Genomic DNA, 16,766 nt, shown 5'->3' with positions numbered 1-16,766 from the left:
AGCATGAGCTAGAAGAGGGTGGGAGAATCGAGGCAGACCCTCCAAGTGCCCCTATTTTCCAGGGACATCCCTGATTTGGAGAAGCCGTCCTGGTTTCTGAGTGTCCTGCTTTTCCTTAGGACATCCCGGGTGGCACTATGGTCTAAAACACAGAGCCTAGGACTTGCCGATCAGAAGGTTGGCGGTTCGAATTCCCACGACGGGATGAGCTCCTGTTGCTCAGTCCCTGCTCCTACCAACCTAGCAGTTTGAAAGCACATCAAAGTGCAAGCAGATAAATAGGTACCACTCCGGCGGGAAGGTAAACGGCGTTTCTGTGCACTGCTCTGGTTTCGCCAGAAGCGGCTTAGTCATGCTGGCCACATGACCCAGAAAAACTGTCTGCAGGCAAATGCCGGCTCCCTTGGCCAGTAGAGGGAGATGAGTGCCACAACCCCAGAGTATTCCGTGACTGGACCTAACAGTCAGGGGTACCTTTGCCTTTACCTTTACATTGATTATTGCTTTCATTTTATGGATTAGTGCTCTCGTTAGATAAGTAAAATTCATGTTAAATTGCTGTTTTAGGGGTTGTTTTTAAAAGTCTGGAACGGATTAATCCGTTTTGGGTTAATTTCTATGGGAAAGTGTGTCTTGGTTTTGGAACGCTTTGCTTTTGGAACGGACTTCCGGAATGGATTAAGTTTGAGAACCAAAGGTACCATTGTATTGCAAAGGGTGGGGACCACCTGATGGGGGTGTTCTCAGGGTTTCCAGGTAAGGCAGATGCTGCAAACACTTTGGAAAAGCTCTCTATAAAGACGAAGGGTGATGATTATTTGGGAAGATCGACTTCAGTCGTGGAGCACGGCTGTTTTACATACGTTGGGATAAACAGCCCTACAACTTGAGCCAGTTTCTTGTCTTCCTCTCCTACAGGACGTGAGAAATCAGAGCTTTATCATCATCTTCTTCTTCTTCTTCTTTTGCTGTTCTGTCCTTGCAGGCCGGAGGACACGAGACCCACGCTCTGGAACCGCACGGTGCGCGCCTGCTGTGAGGGCTGGAGCGGGCCCCATTGCTCAGAGGGTAAGGCTGCCACAGACATGGGCCCCAGAGACGGGTGGGTGGGTGCCCATTCTCCAGAGAAAAGTCTTTATTGAACATCTTTCACAGATTTATACATCAATATACTATATTACCATTTATATCCCATCCCATACAGAAGAAAAAATAAAAATACAAGAAATTTAAAACAAATAGACCTAAAATAAACTTCCAATTTTTCTAAAAAACAACAACACCTAAATCACACTTGTTATATTTTACACAGTATCATATTATTATATTGTTTCCTTAAATCTTTTTAATAAAGATTTAATAAAAAGAAAAAAGGTTAAATAGAAGCATTTGTTTTAAATATATTATCTATACATTCCAAGACTCATTCAAGATCTGCCAGGAGGTTTTTGCTGTCACAGTAATTTTTCAAATATTCTTTGAATACAATCCATTCTGGATTTACTTTTTGCGTCAAATACCCTCTTAGCCTCCCCGTCATTCTTGCCATTTGCAGATATTCTAACAGTTTAACTTGCCATTCTGATTCTGTAGGTGCCATTTTGTTCTTCCAATATGTTGCAATTAAAATTCTGGCTGTGGATGTTGCATACATAAAGAGTGGTCTTGCTTCTTTTTTAATTTCAGTCGACATTATCCCTAATAAGGAGGCTTGTGGTCGTTTTGTGAATGGGACGCCCCTATTTTCATTGGAGAAATGTTGGAGGGTATGGAGTTATCCAACCCCTGAGCTACCTGAAGGCAGCTCTGCATAGGGCAGGTTTTTAAAAATGTTTAATGTTTTATTGTGTTTTTATATATGTTGGAAGCTGCCCAGAGTGACTGGGGCAACCTAGTAAGATGTGTGGGGTATAGATGGTAAAATTATTATTATGGAACGGGATGTCCCTATTTTCACTGGATAAATGTTTTAAAAGATAATTTTAGGTTATATTTTAGTGCTCAAGATTTAATGTATATTTTTAAATGCTGTTACATCTGAATTGTCTCTGTTAAACCCGACTGCAATTCAATATATTCCCGTTGCGTTTTATGATTTTTCTGATATCGTAAGTGAGCCGGAACTGGTCTGTGACCGTAATCATAAAATTCAATTCAATTCACCTGGAGAAATGTTGGAGAGTGTGGGATTCTCTTTCCCCCTTTCTCATCTCTTTCTTCCCTGCCGTTCCAGGAAAGGCGTCTCTCGGCCGCTGCTTCTCCACCTGGCAATGCCAAGACCTGCCTGGACTGCAGAACATCTCTCTGCTGGGCATGGAGGAGTGCTGCCAACACCCCTGGGGGCACAGCTGGCAGAACGGCTCCTCCCAGCTCTGCTTCAGCTGCTCCCACCTGCCTCTGAAAGGTGGGCACCCTCAGGTCTCCTCCTCCTTTGCCAACCGGGTGCCCACTGAACTACAGCAGTGGGCAGTGGAGTTCCCTGGGGGCTGCTAAGAGGCGAGGGGGTGGCAATGGGGTGCGGCAGGTGGGTCCTTTTGAGCCAGCTCCGCCCGTGGAGCATAAAACTTGTAATCTCAGGGTCACAGGTTCAAGTTCCACACTGGGCGAAAGGGGGTTGGACTAGATGACCCTCGGGTCCCTTCGAATTCTAGGACTCTATGAAACATCCGTTAATGTTCAATGATCATGACTGAACAGGCCAGAGCCTTGAGCGAAGAAGTGAATTATTATTATTATTATTATTTATTATTTATACCCCGCCCATCTGACTGGGTCTCCCCAGCCACTCTTGGTAGCTTCCAACTAAATATCAAAAACAATACAGCGTCAGACATTAAAAACTTCCCTGAACAGGGCTGCCTTCAGGTGTCTTCTAAAAGTCCTTGACATCTGGTGGGAGGGCGTTCCACAGGGTGGGCACCACCACTAAGAAGGCCCTTTGCCTGGTTCCCTATAACCTCACTTCTCGCAATGAGGGAACCGCCAGAAGGCTCTCGGTGCTGGACCTCAGTGTCCGGGCTGGACGATGGGGATGGAGACACTCCTTCATGTCTACTGGACGGAGGCCGTTTAGGGCTTGAAAGGTCAGCACCAACACTTTGAATTGTGCTCGGAAACATACTTCCCTCCCAATAGCCCTCATCCTCTTTCAAAGCCATCCGGGTTGGTGGCCATCCCAGCCTCCTGTGGCAGGAAGTTCCGCTGTTTTACTCTGTGCTGCACAAAGAAGGAACTTTCTCTGATCTGATCTGCCAGGCCTGTCCTCTCCCCCCTGACAGCTCACGTCCCTCTTTCTCCCCAGATGATCTGCCCTCGCCCTTCCTGCTCCGTCCCCCGTCCCCCACGGCACTTCTGGTCAGCTCGGCTCGGCACCGCCAGCACCGCCACCCCTTTGCCACCTGCGCCACCTGGGCCGGCTTCCACTACCGCAGCTTCGACGGCAAACACTTCCGCTTCCACGGCAGCTGCGCCTACACCTTGGCGGCCGCCTCCGATGGCACCTGGGCCATCTACCTGTCTGCCGGCGGCGAGGGATGCAAGCCCGGCCACTGCCAAAAGGTGAGGGACGTCGGCCCCACATGCCAGGCAGGGCCAGAGGTGGGCAGGTGCTGGATCTCTGCCCCTGTCCCAAACACGTCCGTTCTGCAGGGAGGACGGCGAGGAGGATGGGCGGATTTCGCACCCAGAACCAGTGGTGGGTGGCTGGATGCTGGTTGCGACTGCTGGTAGGGCGGAAGGCAGGGAGGCTGCCAGTAGGTGGCGCCAGAGCCAAGGAAAGGCAGAAGTCCCCCACAGCACTAACAGTAACTGTTATTAAACTTCACAAAGGTGCCTTATAAGAGTGAATATAACCCAGCAGAGAGTTTTAAAAGAGCAAAGGCAGAGACTGCAGAGACAGCAGAGAAAGGGGAAGAACCATTTATTTAGAATTAGCCAAACTGACAGATATAATAAGACAAAAACTAAAAATTGAAGTGAATAAGGAATGGGAGTGCCTAAATGAATACCTTAAAAGCCAAGATTCGAGGACAGAAATCTGGCTGAGTCTGAAATAACCTTGTGAAGTGAAAGGATAAGAAAGAGGGATTTATATCTAGATGATAGGATAGAGATGATCAGGAAAACAGGAAGATACAATGAGAGGTCAAGGAGGTGTAGTGGGATTGATGGAAGCCAATGTTTGTTTTTCTTTTTAGTGTTTATATTATTGACTTGTAATATATGGATTTGGTTTTTTTTTGTATACTGGTTTTTGTGTATTGTTATTTTTTGATATTTTTCGTGTTGTTGTGTGGAAAATACTAATAAAATTTATTTTTAAAAAAGAGAAAAGAAAGGCAGAGGTCAACAGCTGGATTTTACAAGGGCAGGGGTCAGCAAACTTTTTCAGCAGGGGGCCGGTCCGCTGTCCCTCAGACGTTGTGGGGGGGGGGCGGACTATAATTTGGAAAAAAATTGAATGAATTCCTATGCCCCACAAATAACCCAGAGATGCATTTTAAATAAAAGGGCACATTCTAATCATGTAAAAAGACGCTGATTCCTGGACCGTCCGTGTGCCGGATTGAGAAGGCAATTGGGCCGGATCCAGCCCCCGGGCCTTTGTTTGCCTCCCCATGTACAAGAGTAACCGTGAGACGAAGGAGGCGAAAGAAACTGCCAGGCAGGGCTGGAGGCAAATAAGATGGCAAGGGGACAGGTGGGGCCTGGCTGAGGGCAAAGTGAGGCTGGTGGGGCACTGCCCCCCTGACCCACAGCAGACAAGCCTCTGCTGCCCAGGAGAACTAGTTTCTGGCAGCCATAATGCGGACAGAGAGGGTGTCTCAGAGCATGTGCAGAGTTCCTGCTGCCTGGGAGGAAGAAGTGGACAGATATTTTGCCAGCCCTGCCTCAAATGGGAATGGCCAGCCCGACTGCGCTGTTTCCATGGTAATTATCTGCGTGTTTTTAACAGATTATAGATACATAGCTTTAATTCTATTAATACTTAACATACTTTGCATATTTTTTATTAAAGCTTTTTTTGATACAAGATAAAAATGGGGGGGGGGGAGAAGAAAGGAAAGAGGAAACGAAAGGAAAGAAGAAAAAGAAAAGAGCTTAATTGGTTTTTAATTGTTTCCACTCCCCACCCCCTCATGTTTTCAGTTGTTCTTATTTTTATCTGTGAGCTATGCAATATTTTAGCCAGTTCAGGCAGCTGCAGTTACTTTGTATTCCCCAAAGAGGAAAACGAAAGTTGAAATTATCCTCTCCCTTTATGACGTAACAGTGGAGTCTAGCCTTCCATCACTGAGAGGTCCGCTTCAGAAATCAAGAGTCTATTTTCTGCCAGATCCCATTCTGTCAAAATTTCCCCCCTTCCCCCTGCCAAAAGAGGGGCTTGAAAGTTTTACTTGGAAGTTTTTCTTTTAAAGATCTTTTCAGGTTGAGGCTTTGGTCAGCGGTAGCTACTTTCACTTTTATTTCAGCAGAAAGGGATCGACCTCCGTGTTTAAATCCCTTCCTGTCCAATTATGTAACCAAATTTAGATCCTTTTTACTCACAGTTTTCCAGTTATTTTTTCGGAGAAATTGGTCGCTCACGATCGCCGGACGTGGAGCTTCGTGCAGTGAAGAAAGCGAGTCGATTCCACAGTGCCCACGTCTCCAACTCCGCTCGCTCTTGGGGCTCTTTTTAGAACTTACCGGGGAGCGGGGGAGTCACTCAGGGTACCCGCCAGAACACCAGGTCCTCAGAATGCTCAATCTGAGTTTTTTGGGGGGTTCCGCAATGCTCTCACGGTCACCCCAATCTTCAAAGCGCCGCGGCTCTTTCAGCCGAAAGAGCTCCCGTCCATCATTGATCGGGTGACCAGCCGGAAGTCCTAGTAAAGCTTTTTTTGATATAACAAGATAAAAATGGTGGGAAAAGAAGGAAAGAGAAAAGGAAAGGAAGAAATAAAAAGAAAAGAGCTTAATTGTTTTTTAATGATTGTTTCCACTCTCTGCCCCCCTCATGTTTTTAGTTGTTCTTATTTTTATCTGTGAGCTGCCTTGAGTCCCTGCCAGAGGAAAAGAAGGGCACAAATGATGAAGATGATGATGATGATGTTAGGTTGAATGAAGCGGTTACCTCAGACACCTGAGTTCAGGTGTCATGAAAGGGCAGAAATATATAATTTAATACTATTTATTGTCTATAATTATTTATTGTCAATAAATTATATTATTTACTGCATACCCCGTCAGATGGGTGGGGTATAAATAATAAAATTATGATTATTATTTTTCACTCCTAGGAAGAGACACCGGAGGAATTCTCTTTCTCCTAGGGAGAGACCCCCCCCTCAAATAGCATTGGCCGCCCTTGGCTTTTAACTCTGTACCTTGGCTTTTTTGGGGAGGGGGGGACAGGGTACCCAGAATGCCTTGGGCCAGCCCTGGGACTCTGGCCAGAGCAGGATTTGGGAGCCCCCCAACCTCACGAGACCCTCTCTCCCCACCAGGACCTCCGCCTGCTGTTCGGCCTCGACCTGGTCGTGGCTCAAGGACGGCGCGTCTCGGTGAACGGCGCTGCGGTGCCCGAGGGGGAGCCCCGCTTGCAGAAAGGTGAGGAAGCGGGGCAGGTGGTGGGGAGATGGGTGAAGCCTTTAAAAAAAAATTAAACAAACATTACAAACATAAGATACAAAAAAACAAAGTAAAAAACAAATTAATCATACATTAGACATTTCTAAATAGCTATTACAGTTGTAATAAATGAAAATCTGCCCTTCTTCCCTTATGGGGTACACAAGAGCCCATGTAGAGTCCTTACGTAGGTTCCCTATTGGTAGGAGAGAATAACAGAGGCCAAGCAGAGAATATTGAGAAGCAAAGCAGCTTGTAAGTCTGATCTTTATTGAACTGTTGCAACAGGGTGCTCCCCTCACACGCAGGAAAGGAGGAGGAACCCAGAAAAATGGCATGCAAGGCCTAATAAAGACTTTTGAAATTCCCATCCTGCAGATCAAGACCACCCCCAGAAACATCATACATACATCACAGAAAGGGGTGATCTACAATAGAAATCTGAGTGCATTGTTTATCTCCTGTCTGGCAAGTTACCTGTTAATGCTCACTTGATTGGATACCCTGGGGAGCCTGGCCAGTCTTTTGTAATGATAAATACTTCGTTCCTGAGCCAGGTCACAGGCTCACCCTATTCAAACGCAGACATACCCTTAAGACAGGATTTGTGAAGGAAAAGACATTTTCCTTTGACTTTGCAGAGAAAACATTTGGTCAGTTTGGGAACCAAAATGGCTTCATGGCTGTTTTCCTGTGCTGCTTCAGACATGTGGTTTATATATTTATGTACGTGTTTGCTTGGTACATTTATGAACATTTATTATATATATATATATATATATATATTTGCTTTCGTAGATTTTCACGGGTACAGGAATGCAGGTTTTGGTGTCTTCGGGTGTCTTCCCGTGTAAGAGTTGGGGTGTCTAGGCGACGTTTCGACGAGGTCTCACTCGTCATCTTCAGGCTGGTGCTTTCGGCTTCTTGTTACTGGAACAGAGCAGGATCTCAGTGTTTGAGTTCCTATAAATACTGTTGAGGGGGTGTGGTGTATAGCCTCCAACGTTCTGGGCAGAGAGGAAGTTCCCAGGTTAGTGTGCCTTTTCTTCTTTTGTTCCTTAATTACTTGAGGGATATCTTGAGTGATTTCTTGAGTGATATTTTGAGTACCACTTAGGTGGGTCATTAAGTGTGGATTAGTTGCTAAAGCTTTCGTGTCTTGACCTCTTGAGCTTGGAAGAGTTTTTCTGAGAAGATGGCTGTACTGCACTTAGTTGTGCTCTGGCTTGGCTTCGTGTATAGGGGCGAGCTGTGGTTTTGTGCCCTGTGCCAGCCAGATCTGTGTAGGGATTGCAGGGGGGTGCAGCATCCGGAGGTGCCACTATGGTTTGGCTACTGGATGGTGTCTGTAATTTATCTGTGGAGAGGGTCTGGGTTTGGGTCTGGTGTGGTTGATTGGTGATGGCGTTCTGTGTGCCTCTGGTTCTGGTGTCGGTTTTTGTGGGGAGGGCTAATTTCCAGATGTCTGGCAGGCGGGACGTGTCGTCACGCTTGTTCATGTTGTGAGGGTGTTTCTCTATCTCGATGGCTTCCATGATTATTCTCTTGTGGTGATGTTCCATGTTAAAGAGCAATTTGGAATCTGCAAAATTAATTTCGTGTCCTGTTTCTTTCATGTGTTGGAAAAGAGAGGAAGTTTTTTCTTCTTTTTTGACGGCATTCTTGTGTTCTGCGATACGTGCATTTATTCGTCTGTTTGTTTGTCCAATGTACGTGGCTGGGCAGACTTTGCAGGGTATTTCATAGACCCCTTGGTTTTCCAACTGGATTTTATCTTTGGGGTTTCTGAGGATATTGGCTATTTTTTGGTTGGTGCAAAAGGCTGTTTTGATATTGTGTTTATGGAGGATTTTGCTAATTTTATCTGTAGTGCCCTTGATATAAGGAAGGAGGGCCATGCCATTGTTTTCTTCTGTGTCTTGGTTTTTGGGGGGTGTTTCTTTTTGGATTAGCTTCGTAACCCTGTTTTGCTGGTATCCATTGGCGATTAACACATTTGAGAGATTCTGTAACTCAGTTGTCAAGTGGTCTTTGTCAGCCAGGCGTTTGGTTCTGGAGATGAGAGTCTTGGCTACGGAGTTTATTTGTGCAGGGTGGTGGTGTGATTGTGCATGTAAGTAGCGGTTGGTGTGTGTTTTTTTCCGGTAGATAGTGTGTCCTAGGGAGCCATCAGGTTTTTTGTAGATTAGGACGTCAAGGAAGGGAAGTTGGTTGTTGGCTTCTATTTCCATAGTGAATTGTATTTTGGGGTGTAGGCTGTTGAGATGTGTGAGGAAGCTATCTAGTTTTTCTTTCCCGTGTGGCCAAATTACAAAGGTGTCGTCAACATATCTTATATATATATAAGACCTTAATTTTTTATTTCACAGTATACATAATTGAATTGTCAAGAATCTAAAATAAATGTGCATTATATAAAAGAATTAAAGAGAGAGAGAAAAGGAAAAAGAAAGAGAAAGTTGCACGGCGACAAAACCGAAAAATTAACAAAACTAAAACCGCCTATTAAACAAAAAGCAATATTTAGTTAATTCGAACTGGTACCAGGGTATTCTATCCACAAAGTCCCTCGTTCCGGATTCAGCTCCTTTTTTAATTTGTTGGTTTGCTGACGTCCACCTACTCTTTGTGGTTTCAGTTCAGCCGTTTCTGTCTTTGATCTGTATTTAATTCTTTGTCTCCATCTTGGGATTCCGCTCTCTGCGAAATTAGTCTAAACACAGCCACGTGTTGTTGCTGGAACCATGTTTATTCAAGTAATTTTCAAAACATTTAAAAACAGAATTCTAAGGCGTCTCTCATGCAAGCAATGTGTGTCTGTGAAAGAGAGAGTGGAGTCCACAGTTTAGCTTGTCCTTCAGCACCGATACCAAGTCCTCTCCTGTTTTATCCCAGGGATCAGTGTTTGGTGGCTGGGAGACTTCCTCTTCGTGGAAAGCGGCCTGGGGGTGCGGGTCAAGTTCGATGGGCTCGACACCGTCTACGTCACCATCGGGGCGGACCTGAAAGGAGGCACCCGAGGGCTGTGTGGGGTCTACAACGACGACCCTGCAGGTAAAGACCGCAGGGGGACACCCACACTTTCCCCTCATCCATGGAGGAGAAACAGAAGGGGGAGTTCTCACTTCTGACACCGTGTTGCTCTTCCTCAAAGGTCCAAAACACTCGCCAGTATTGGACCAAGGTAGCTGCTCTCTGGGTTTTGTATCGGGAGTGGGTGGGTGGTAGTCATTAGAAGGCAGTCTGCAAAACTTTTGTTGGGGGGGGGGGGCAAAGTAAACCACTGAAAAAGTTGGGGGGGGGAGCAGGCTGGTTTCCCACAAAGCAAAATAGAAGAGCCCTTTCGACTTATTTCTCAGGCTCTACAAATGCAAGGAACATTTTAAAAAATCAAAGGTGGGGATCTGGAGATTATGGTTCATCCTTTGATGGGGGGGTAACTGCCCCCCCTTACTTCCTCCCTTGCTACCCCAATCCCCGTGGATGCCCCAGGGCAAACAGTGGGAGACTCCATGGCTGGAACCACTTAGCATCACAGAAGTGCAGAATCAGAAGGGACAACCAAGCTCATCTAAACCCATCCCTTACAATTGCTGGTGTAAGGAAAAAATATAGGTATAAAAGGGGACTCCTGTCAGCCCAGATCGAAATTTGGTGAGAGAACCCCAGCAGAGATTTAAAATCACAAAATATGCAACAAAGCAAAGCATGGAAGTCTAGGCTGTTAGACCTTTAAAAGATGCCCCTGTGAACTCCAAAAATTTCCCTCTTGTTCCAGCATAGGAAAAGACCACACATATTTGTTAAGTTAAAAATGGGTTTACTTACAAACTCTTCAAAGGTCAAGTTCATGTGCTTTCCCCTACATCAGTCAGAACAATTGCATTGGCAGTGAAACTTGGCTTAGTTGCAAAGTGGCGAAAGCTCCTAAATTATTGGTATATAGCAAATTAGGAGTGGCTGATCAGAGCCATGCGGTTTGAGCTGGAACAATAAACTCAGAACCTCTTTGCACGTTGAGCTTTTCAGGGGGTGAACGAAGGCTTGATTACCTAGTTCCTCCCCAGGTGAGGGGAAGTGGATCTAGCTAAGCCTGGCAGGACACCTTACTCTATGGTTTTAACCCCTTCTTTGGAGTTAAATATGTTGGTTATATGAAGCTGGCTATCCTACAGGAATAACAATGAAACTTGACCTTTCCTCCGCCTTCTCCTCCGCCTCCCTAGGGGCGGGTGGGTGATCATCCCCCCCAGGGATCTTTCTCAGGAGGGGCCCCTTCCCCTGCTGCTCCCCACCCCAACTTGCCTGCCCCCTAGTGGCCGAGAGGGGAAGGCTATTCCGGCACCCTTCTCTGCCAGAACCCTTCCTACATGCACCCCACTTCCTTTTCTCCTTGCACCCACAGATGACTTCCTACGCGTGGGAGGCGATGTGGCCACCTCGGCGGCGAGCTTTGGCAATTCGTGGCGCGTCCCGGACGCTGGATTGGTAGGTGGTGCGAGTGCGGACCAAAGTCGCTTCCAAACGACTAGCTTCCTCCCTGAGGGCTTGTTTTGGTTCATTTCCGCGGTTTGCAGAGAGGTCGGAACATAGGAAGTTGCCTTGCACTGAGTCAGGCCATTTCTCCATCTAGCTCAATATTGTCTACACTGGCTGGCAGCAATGGCTCTCCAAGCTTTCGGTCAGGGCTTAATCCTAGCCCTACCTGGGGATTGAAGTTGGACCTTCTAGATGCCAAGCAGGCGCTCTCCCCTTTGAGCCACTGTGAAGAGAGCATTTGCCCTGGCTCCTCTGAGTTCTCCCTCCTCCCCCTGTTAGGGAATCATTCTGCCAGAAACAAGTAGAAAGTTTCTAGAAGGCTCCAGAGTTTTCCCTTTATGTATGGGAGTGGCTCTTTGAGCTTAATTGGCATCAGCTGGAAGTGCTAAGAAGAAGAAGAAGGCCACTCGGCTTTCTTTTTGCAAACGTCTGTCCGAAGAGTGTTGCCTGTGAAATCTGTTGAAGGACTGTTCCTGTAATTTACGACGTGCTGGAGATCAGACTTTTGTTTGAAAGTGTCCTGTTAATTCCCGTTTATTTTAACAGTCAAAAATATATTTGCTACTGCAATGCTTGTACCTGGTCTGGGAATAATATCTCTTGGCCGAGACTTCACAGAGTTTGTGAGTCATCTTTAGAATAACTTCCTCATTGTTCACCACGTCCACGAAAGAAAGAAGAGAAACTCTGCTAAACAGTATATATTCTGGGAATGGAGTTGAGAGGTGACCTAACCTGGGGAGAAAACAGCAAAGACCTGATGAAGAGAGCACAGCCGAGGTTATATTTTCTGAGAATCCTCTGGAAAAACAATCCCTCAAAGGACCTGCTGATGGCATTCTACCATTGTACTGTTGAGAGTGGTCTTTGTGTGTGGTTTGGGAGCTGCACGGTCAGGGAAAAAGCAATGCTGTCCAGGGTTGTAAAGATGCGGAGAGAATAATTGGGTGCACTCTTCCCACCTTGGATCAAATCTACGCTTCCAGGTGCCATAAGAAAGCTGCAGAGATAGTGCAGGATAGTACGCACCCCGGAAATGATCTCTTTCAGCTTCTGCCTTCTGGAAGAAGGTATAGGGTTATAAAGACTAGGACTAGCTGCCTGAGAAACAGTTTCTATCCCAATGCGATTTTGGTTTTTAATGCAATGTAAGGTAGTCTCTATGGACGCGGGTGGCGCTGTGAGTAAAACCACAGTGCCTAGGACTTGCCGATCGTATGGTCGGCGGTTCGAATCCCCGCGGCGGGGTGAGCTCCCGTCGTTCAGTCCCAGCTCCTGCCCACCTAGCAGTTCGAAAGCACCCTTAAAGTGCAAGTAGATAAATAGGTACCGCTTTATAGTGGGAAGGTAAACAGCGTTCCGTGTGCTGCGCTGGTGCAGGCTCGCCAGAGCAGCGATGTCACACTGGCCATGTGACCTGGAAGTACAGTGGTGCCCTGCAAGACGAATGCCTCGCAAGACAGAAAACTCGCTAGACGAAAGAGTTTTCCGTTTTGGAGGTGCTTTGCTAGACAAATTTCCTATGGGCTTGCTTCGCAAGACGACAATGTCTTGCGAGTTCCTGCGGGTTTTTTCCCCTCCCCCCCTTTTTCTAAGCCGCTAAGCTGCTTATCAGCTGATCCGATCAGCCGATAAGCCGCTAAAAGCCGCTAAAAGCGCTAATAGCGCTAATCCGCTAATCTGTCAATGGGCTTGCTTCGCAAGACGAAAAAACCGCTAGACGAAGAGAATCACAGAACGGATTCTTTTCGTCTTGCGAGGCACCACTGTATCTGTGGACGGCTCCGGCTCCCGGCCTCTAGAGTGAGATGAGCGCACAACCCTAGAGTCTGTCAAGACTGGCCCGTACGGGCAGGGGTAACTTTACCTTTACCATTAAGGTAGTCTCTATGTGAGTATATTGTATTCAATTATGAGGTATCAGAGTTTTTAGGGGGCTAACCAGGCTGGGATAGCAGGCTTGTTGGTTTTTGAATGTCTGATGTAGATTTTTTTCAATTTCGTTGTTCTGTATGGGACAATGACAATAAAGATCACCGTATTGTATCGTAGCCACCAGTATCTGCACAGCGAAAGTGTCTGGATGGTAACCTCTACTACCCCCTGCCCTAGATCCCCTGTCAAGACGCCGCAGAGGAGCCTCACAGCTGCGAATCGCCAGAAGGCCGAGGGAAGCAGCAGGAGGCAGAGTCCGTTTGCCGGAAGCTTCTTTCCGGCCCTTTCGGCCAATGCCACTCGGAGGTGAGGGGTCTGCCACACCACACGCCTTCCCCGGCCTCCCTTTAACTTCCAACCTCTTGCCCGCTCATGCCACACCCTCACTGAGGTCCGGCCTCTGGCTCTGTCTCCGGCAGGTGGACCCCAGAGGCTTCTACGACACCTGCATGTACCTGCACTGCAGCGGAGCTGGGCTTGGTGCCATCTGCGAGATCTTTGCCGGCTACGCCCGCGAGTGCGCCCAGAGGAGCGTTTTCGTCAGCTGGAGGCGGGCTGGATTCTGTGGTAAGCAGGGACAGAGCAGGGCACCCAGGAAGGACCTGCCTTTGGGGGCATCGACCCCTCAAAGCAGAAGGCATGTTTCTCCAAGGCTGTGTGACTCCAGCACATTGGCCACAATCTCCTCCTCCTCTTGTTTCTATCCTGCTGTTTCCCCAGACCTGGACTCAAGGTGGCTTCCACAAATTCCAGGAATTCACAAAGATCATAGACAGAGGCTCTGAGATTACACCCACAAGCTCCTTTAGCACCCTTGGGGGCAGCTCATCATTGAAATTAGCTAGGTGTTCCCTTCGTCTTTTCCTGTCTTGGGCTGCAACTCCAGCTTTCCATCATTTATTCTGTTATCACTGGTCTGGGCATCGCTTTCCTTTTGGGTGAAGACAGAGGCAAAGCCAGTGAGAGCCAGTGTGGTGTAGTGGTTAAGAGCGGTGGACTCGTAATCTGGGGAACCGGGTTCGCGTCTCCGCTCCTCCACATGCAGCTGCTGGGTGACCTTGGGCCAGTCACACTGCTCTGAAGTCTCTCAGCCCCACTCACCTCACAGAGTGTTTGTTGTGGGGGAGGAAGGGAAAGGAGAATGTTAGCCGCTTTGAGACTCCTTAAGGGGAGTGAAAGGCGGGATATCAAATCCAAACTCTTCTTCTCTTCTTCTTCTTCAAAGGGGGTGTTGAGAATTCTGTCTTTTCTCTGTCACCCAATAGCATTTCTCCATCTTCCCCACACAGAGGACTTCCCACTTGCTTGTTCTTCCTTTTACTCCAGGCCTAGTCGAAGAAACCTTTTATTATTATTTTTATCTTCTCTTGCAAGCCTGAGCTCATTCTGAGCTTTAGCCAGCCTGACTTCCCCCCTGCAACTGTTGGCTACTTGTGTGATGTTTTGTAACTACAGTTCCCATCATCACTGACCACTGGTCCTGTCATCTAGGGATGATGGGAGTTGTAGTCCCAAAACATGTGGAGGGCCGAGTTTGGGGATGCCTGCTTTAACCCCAAAACCAAGTGCCAGATTTACTTATAAGCTTAAACAAGCTCTAGCTTAGGGCCCCACTCTCTTGGGGGGCTCAAAAAAAGGGGGGAACCTGGATGTACATTTCCAAAATATAAGATAAAAAGCAAGTAAAACAAAAGCTACATCCAGCAACAGTGTTTTGTGTTGTGCAGGCTCCTATGATGTAAGTCTTGGGCCCCACCTGCTTGCCTGCTCCCTAAAATATCACTGGTTTGCTCCTTTCTATATATAGGGTGCCTACATTCTGCATGGACTGGTTGCAAGGCAACATGTGCAAATAGGCTTGAGATACCATAAATTACCATAGAACATATATTCATTAGGGACGCGGGTGGCACTGTGGGTGAAACCACAGAGCCTAGGACTTGCCGATCACAAGGCCGGTGGTTCGAATCCCCACGATGGGGTGAGCTCCCGTTGCTCGGTCCCTGCTCCTGCCAACCTAACAGTTCAAAAGCATGAAGTGCAAGTAGATAAATAGGTACCGCTCTGGCGGGAAGGTAAGCAGTGTTTCCATGAGCTGTTCTGGTTCACCAGAAGCAGCTTAGTCATGCTGGCCACATGAGCCGGAAGCTACACCGGCTCCCTCGGCCAGTAAAGTGAGATGAGCACTGCAACCCCAGAGTCATCTGCGACTGGACCTAATGGTCAGGGGTCCCTTTACCTTTTATATATTCAACACAAAAAGCAGCAACAATTTGTTGTTGACAAAGGACACCTGGACATAGAAAAGGCCCCATTACCTTCAGTAGCTGAGGGCCTCATCAAACCTCAATCCAGCCCTGCCTACATGTATTCCATAGCATTCTGAGTGTGGTCACCCCCCAACATCTGTATAATGGGGCGATGATCATGTTGATGGCTGTGATAAGAGGAGGCCAGTTTGCTGAGGGAAAGAGGGGGGCAGGAGCTTCTCTCACCCCCCCCGGAAGACTGCTGTGTCCCCCATAGTTCTCCCTAGACATCCGGAAACCTCCCCCTTGAAACTGCCCCTCTTCTTCCCTCCTGACAGAAAAGTCGTGTGGGCAAGGAAAGCACTACTCCGACTGCGTCTCCTCGTGCCCTGCCAGCTGTGCTGCGGTGGGCGCAGCCGAGGAAGGGCACTGCCGGGACGAGTGCGTGAGCGGCTGCGAGTGCCCGGCCGGCCTCTACCTGGAAGGGGGGGCCTGCGTCCCGGAGAGCCAGTGTCCCTGCTTCCACCGGCGCCAGAAGTTCGCCCCGGGAGATGTCCTCCAGCAGCGATGCAACCGTTGGTGAGGCTCTGCCCTTCTGTACCCACAAAAGGTTATTTCTCAGGATAGCTGGAGGGGAGACACAGTCCAATTAGTCTTGCCAAGCACAGCAGTATCTTTCACCCAGGGGTAGCTGGCATTCTTGGAGTTCCTGGAATCACAGAACTGTAAATTGGAAGGGAGAGGAGTCAGGGGTTACAGCGCTTTCTCAGGGTTCAGTTTCCTTGGAAAGGAGGTCAGCAGAGACATCTGAAGGCAGCACTGTTTAGGGAAGTTTTATTCTGTTTTTAATATTCTGATGGAAGCCGCCCAGAGTGGCTGGGGGTACCCGGCCAGATGGGCGGGTTAAAATAAATAAATTATTGTTGTTGTTGTCTTAGGAAGCATGCTTTAGTTTACACATATACAGTGGTACCTTGGTTCTCAAACTTAATCCGTTCCGGAAGCGTTCCTAAACCAAAGCGCTCCAAAACCAAGGTGCACTTTCCCATAGAAAGGACTGCAAAACTCCGTTCCCGACTTTTAAAAACAACCCCTAAAACAGCAATTTAACATGAATTTTACTATCTAATGAGACCATTGATCCATAAAACGAAAGCAATAATCAATGTACTGTACTATAAAATAAATAAGACAGTATTGTAGATGATAAAAATTAAAACTTATTTTTTTTCTTACCTGCACTGATGATAGTCATTGTTTTATCCACTTCTGCAGTCACACAATCAATCAATCAGTAGCTGAACTGGGTTCCACACGGTCACAAAAACAAATGAACCAAAAAAAGGCTCAGAAACAAAAACGCAAAATAAAAAGCAAAACAAAAGCGCCAAACTTAATCTGTTCTGGAAGTCCGTTTGACTTCTGAAATGT

The 16,766-nt window shown here is 47.3% G+C and overlaps 1 protein-coding gene across 2 annotated transcripts in view; it reads left to right on the top strand.

The window, feature by feature from the left end:
* Nucleotides 1–16,766, top strand: part of LOC310689188 (SCO-spondin-like) — a 179,159-nt gene that overhangs the window by 2,041 nt on the left and 160,352 nt on the right. For both annotated transcript variants that reach the window (XM_083466452.1, XM_083466451.1), the window contains exons 3-11: nt 986–1,068; nt 2,234–2,404; nt 3,302–3,558; nt 6,489–6,591; nt 9,508–9,666; nt 11,018–11,100; nt 13,264–13,392; nt 13,506–13,653; nt 15,674–15,914. In XM_083466452.1, coding sequence (XP_083322578.1) covers nt 986–1,068; nt 2,234–2,404; nt 3,302–3,558; nt 6,489–6,591; nt 9,508–9,666; nt 11,018–11,100; nt 13,264–13,392; nt 13,506–13,653; nt 15,674–15,914 — 1,374 coding nt within the window. The remainder of the gene's footprint in view (nt 1–985; nt 1,069–2,233; nt 2,405–3,301; nt 3,559–6,488; nt 6,592–9,507; nt 9,667–11,017; nt 11,101–13,263; nt 13,393–13,505; nt 13,654–15,673; nt 15,915–16,766) is intronic.

Source organism: Podarcis liolepis (assembly GCF_965112155.1).
Source record: "Podarcis liolepis genome assembly, chromosome: 12".
NCBI classification, from domain to species: domain Eukaryota; kingdom Metazoa; phylum Chordata; class Lepidosauria; order Squamata; family Lacertidae; genus Podarcis; species Podarcis liolepis.
Note: the sequence above shows the minus strand (reverse complement) of the source record. Positions and strands in the feature narration are given on the sequence as shown.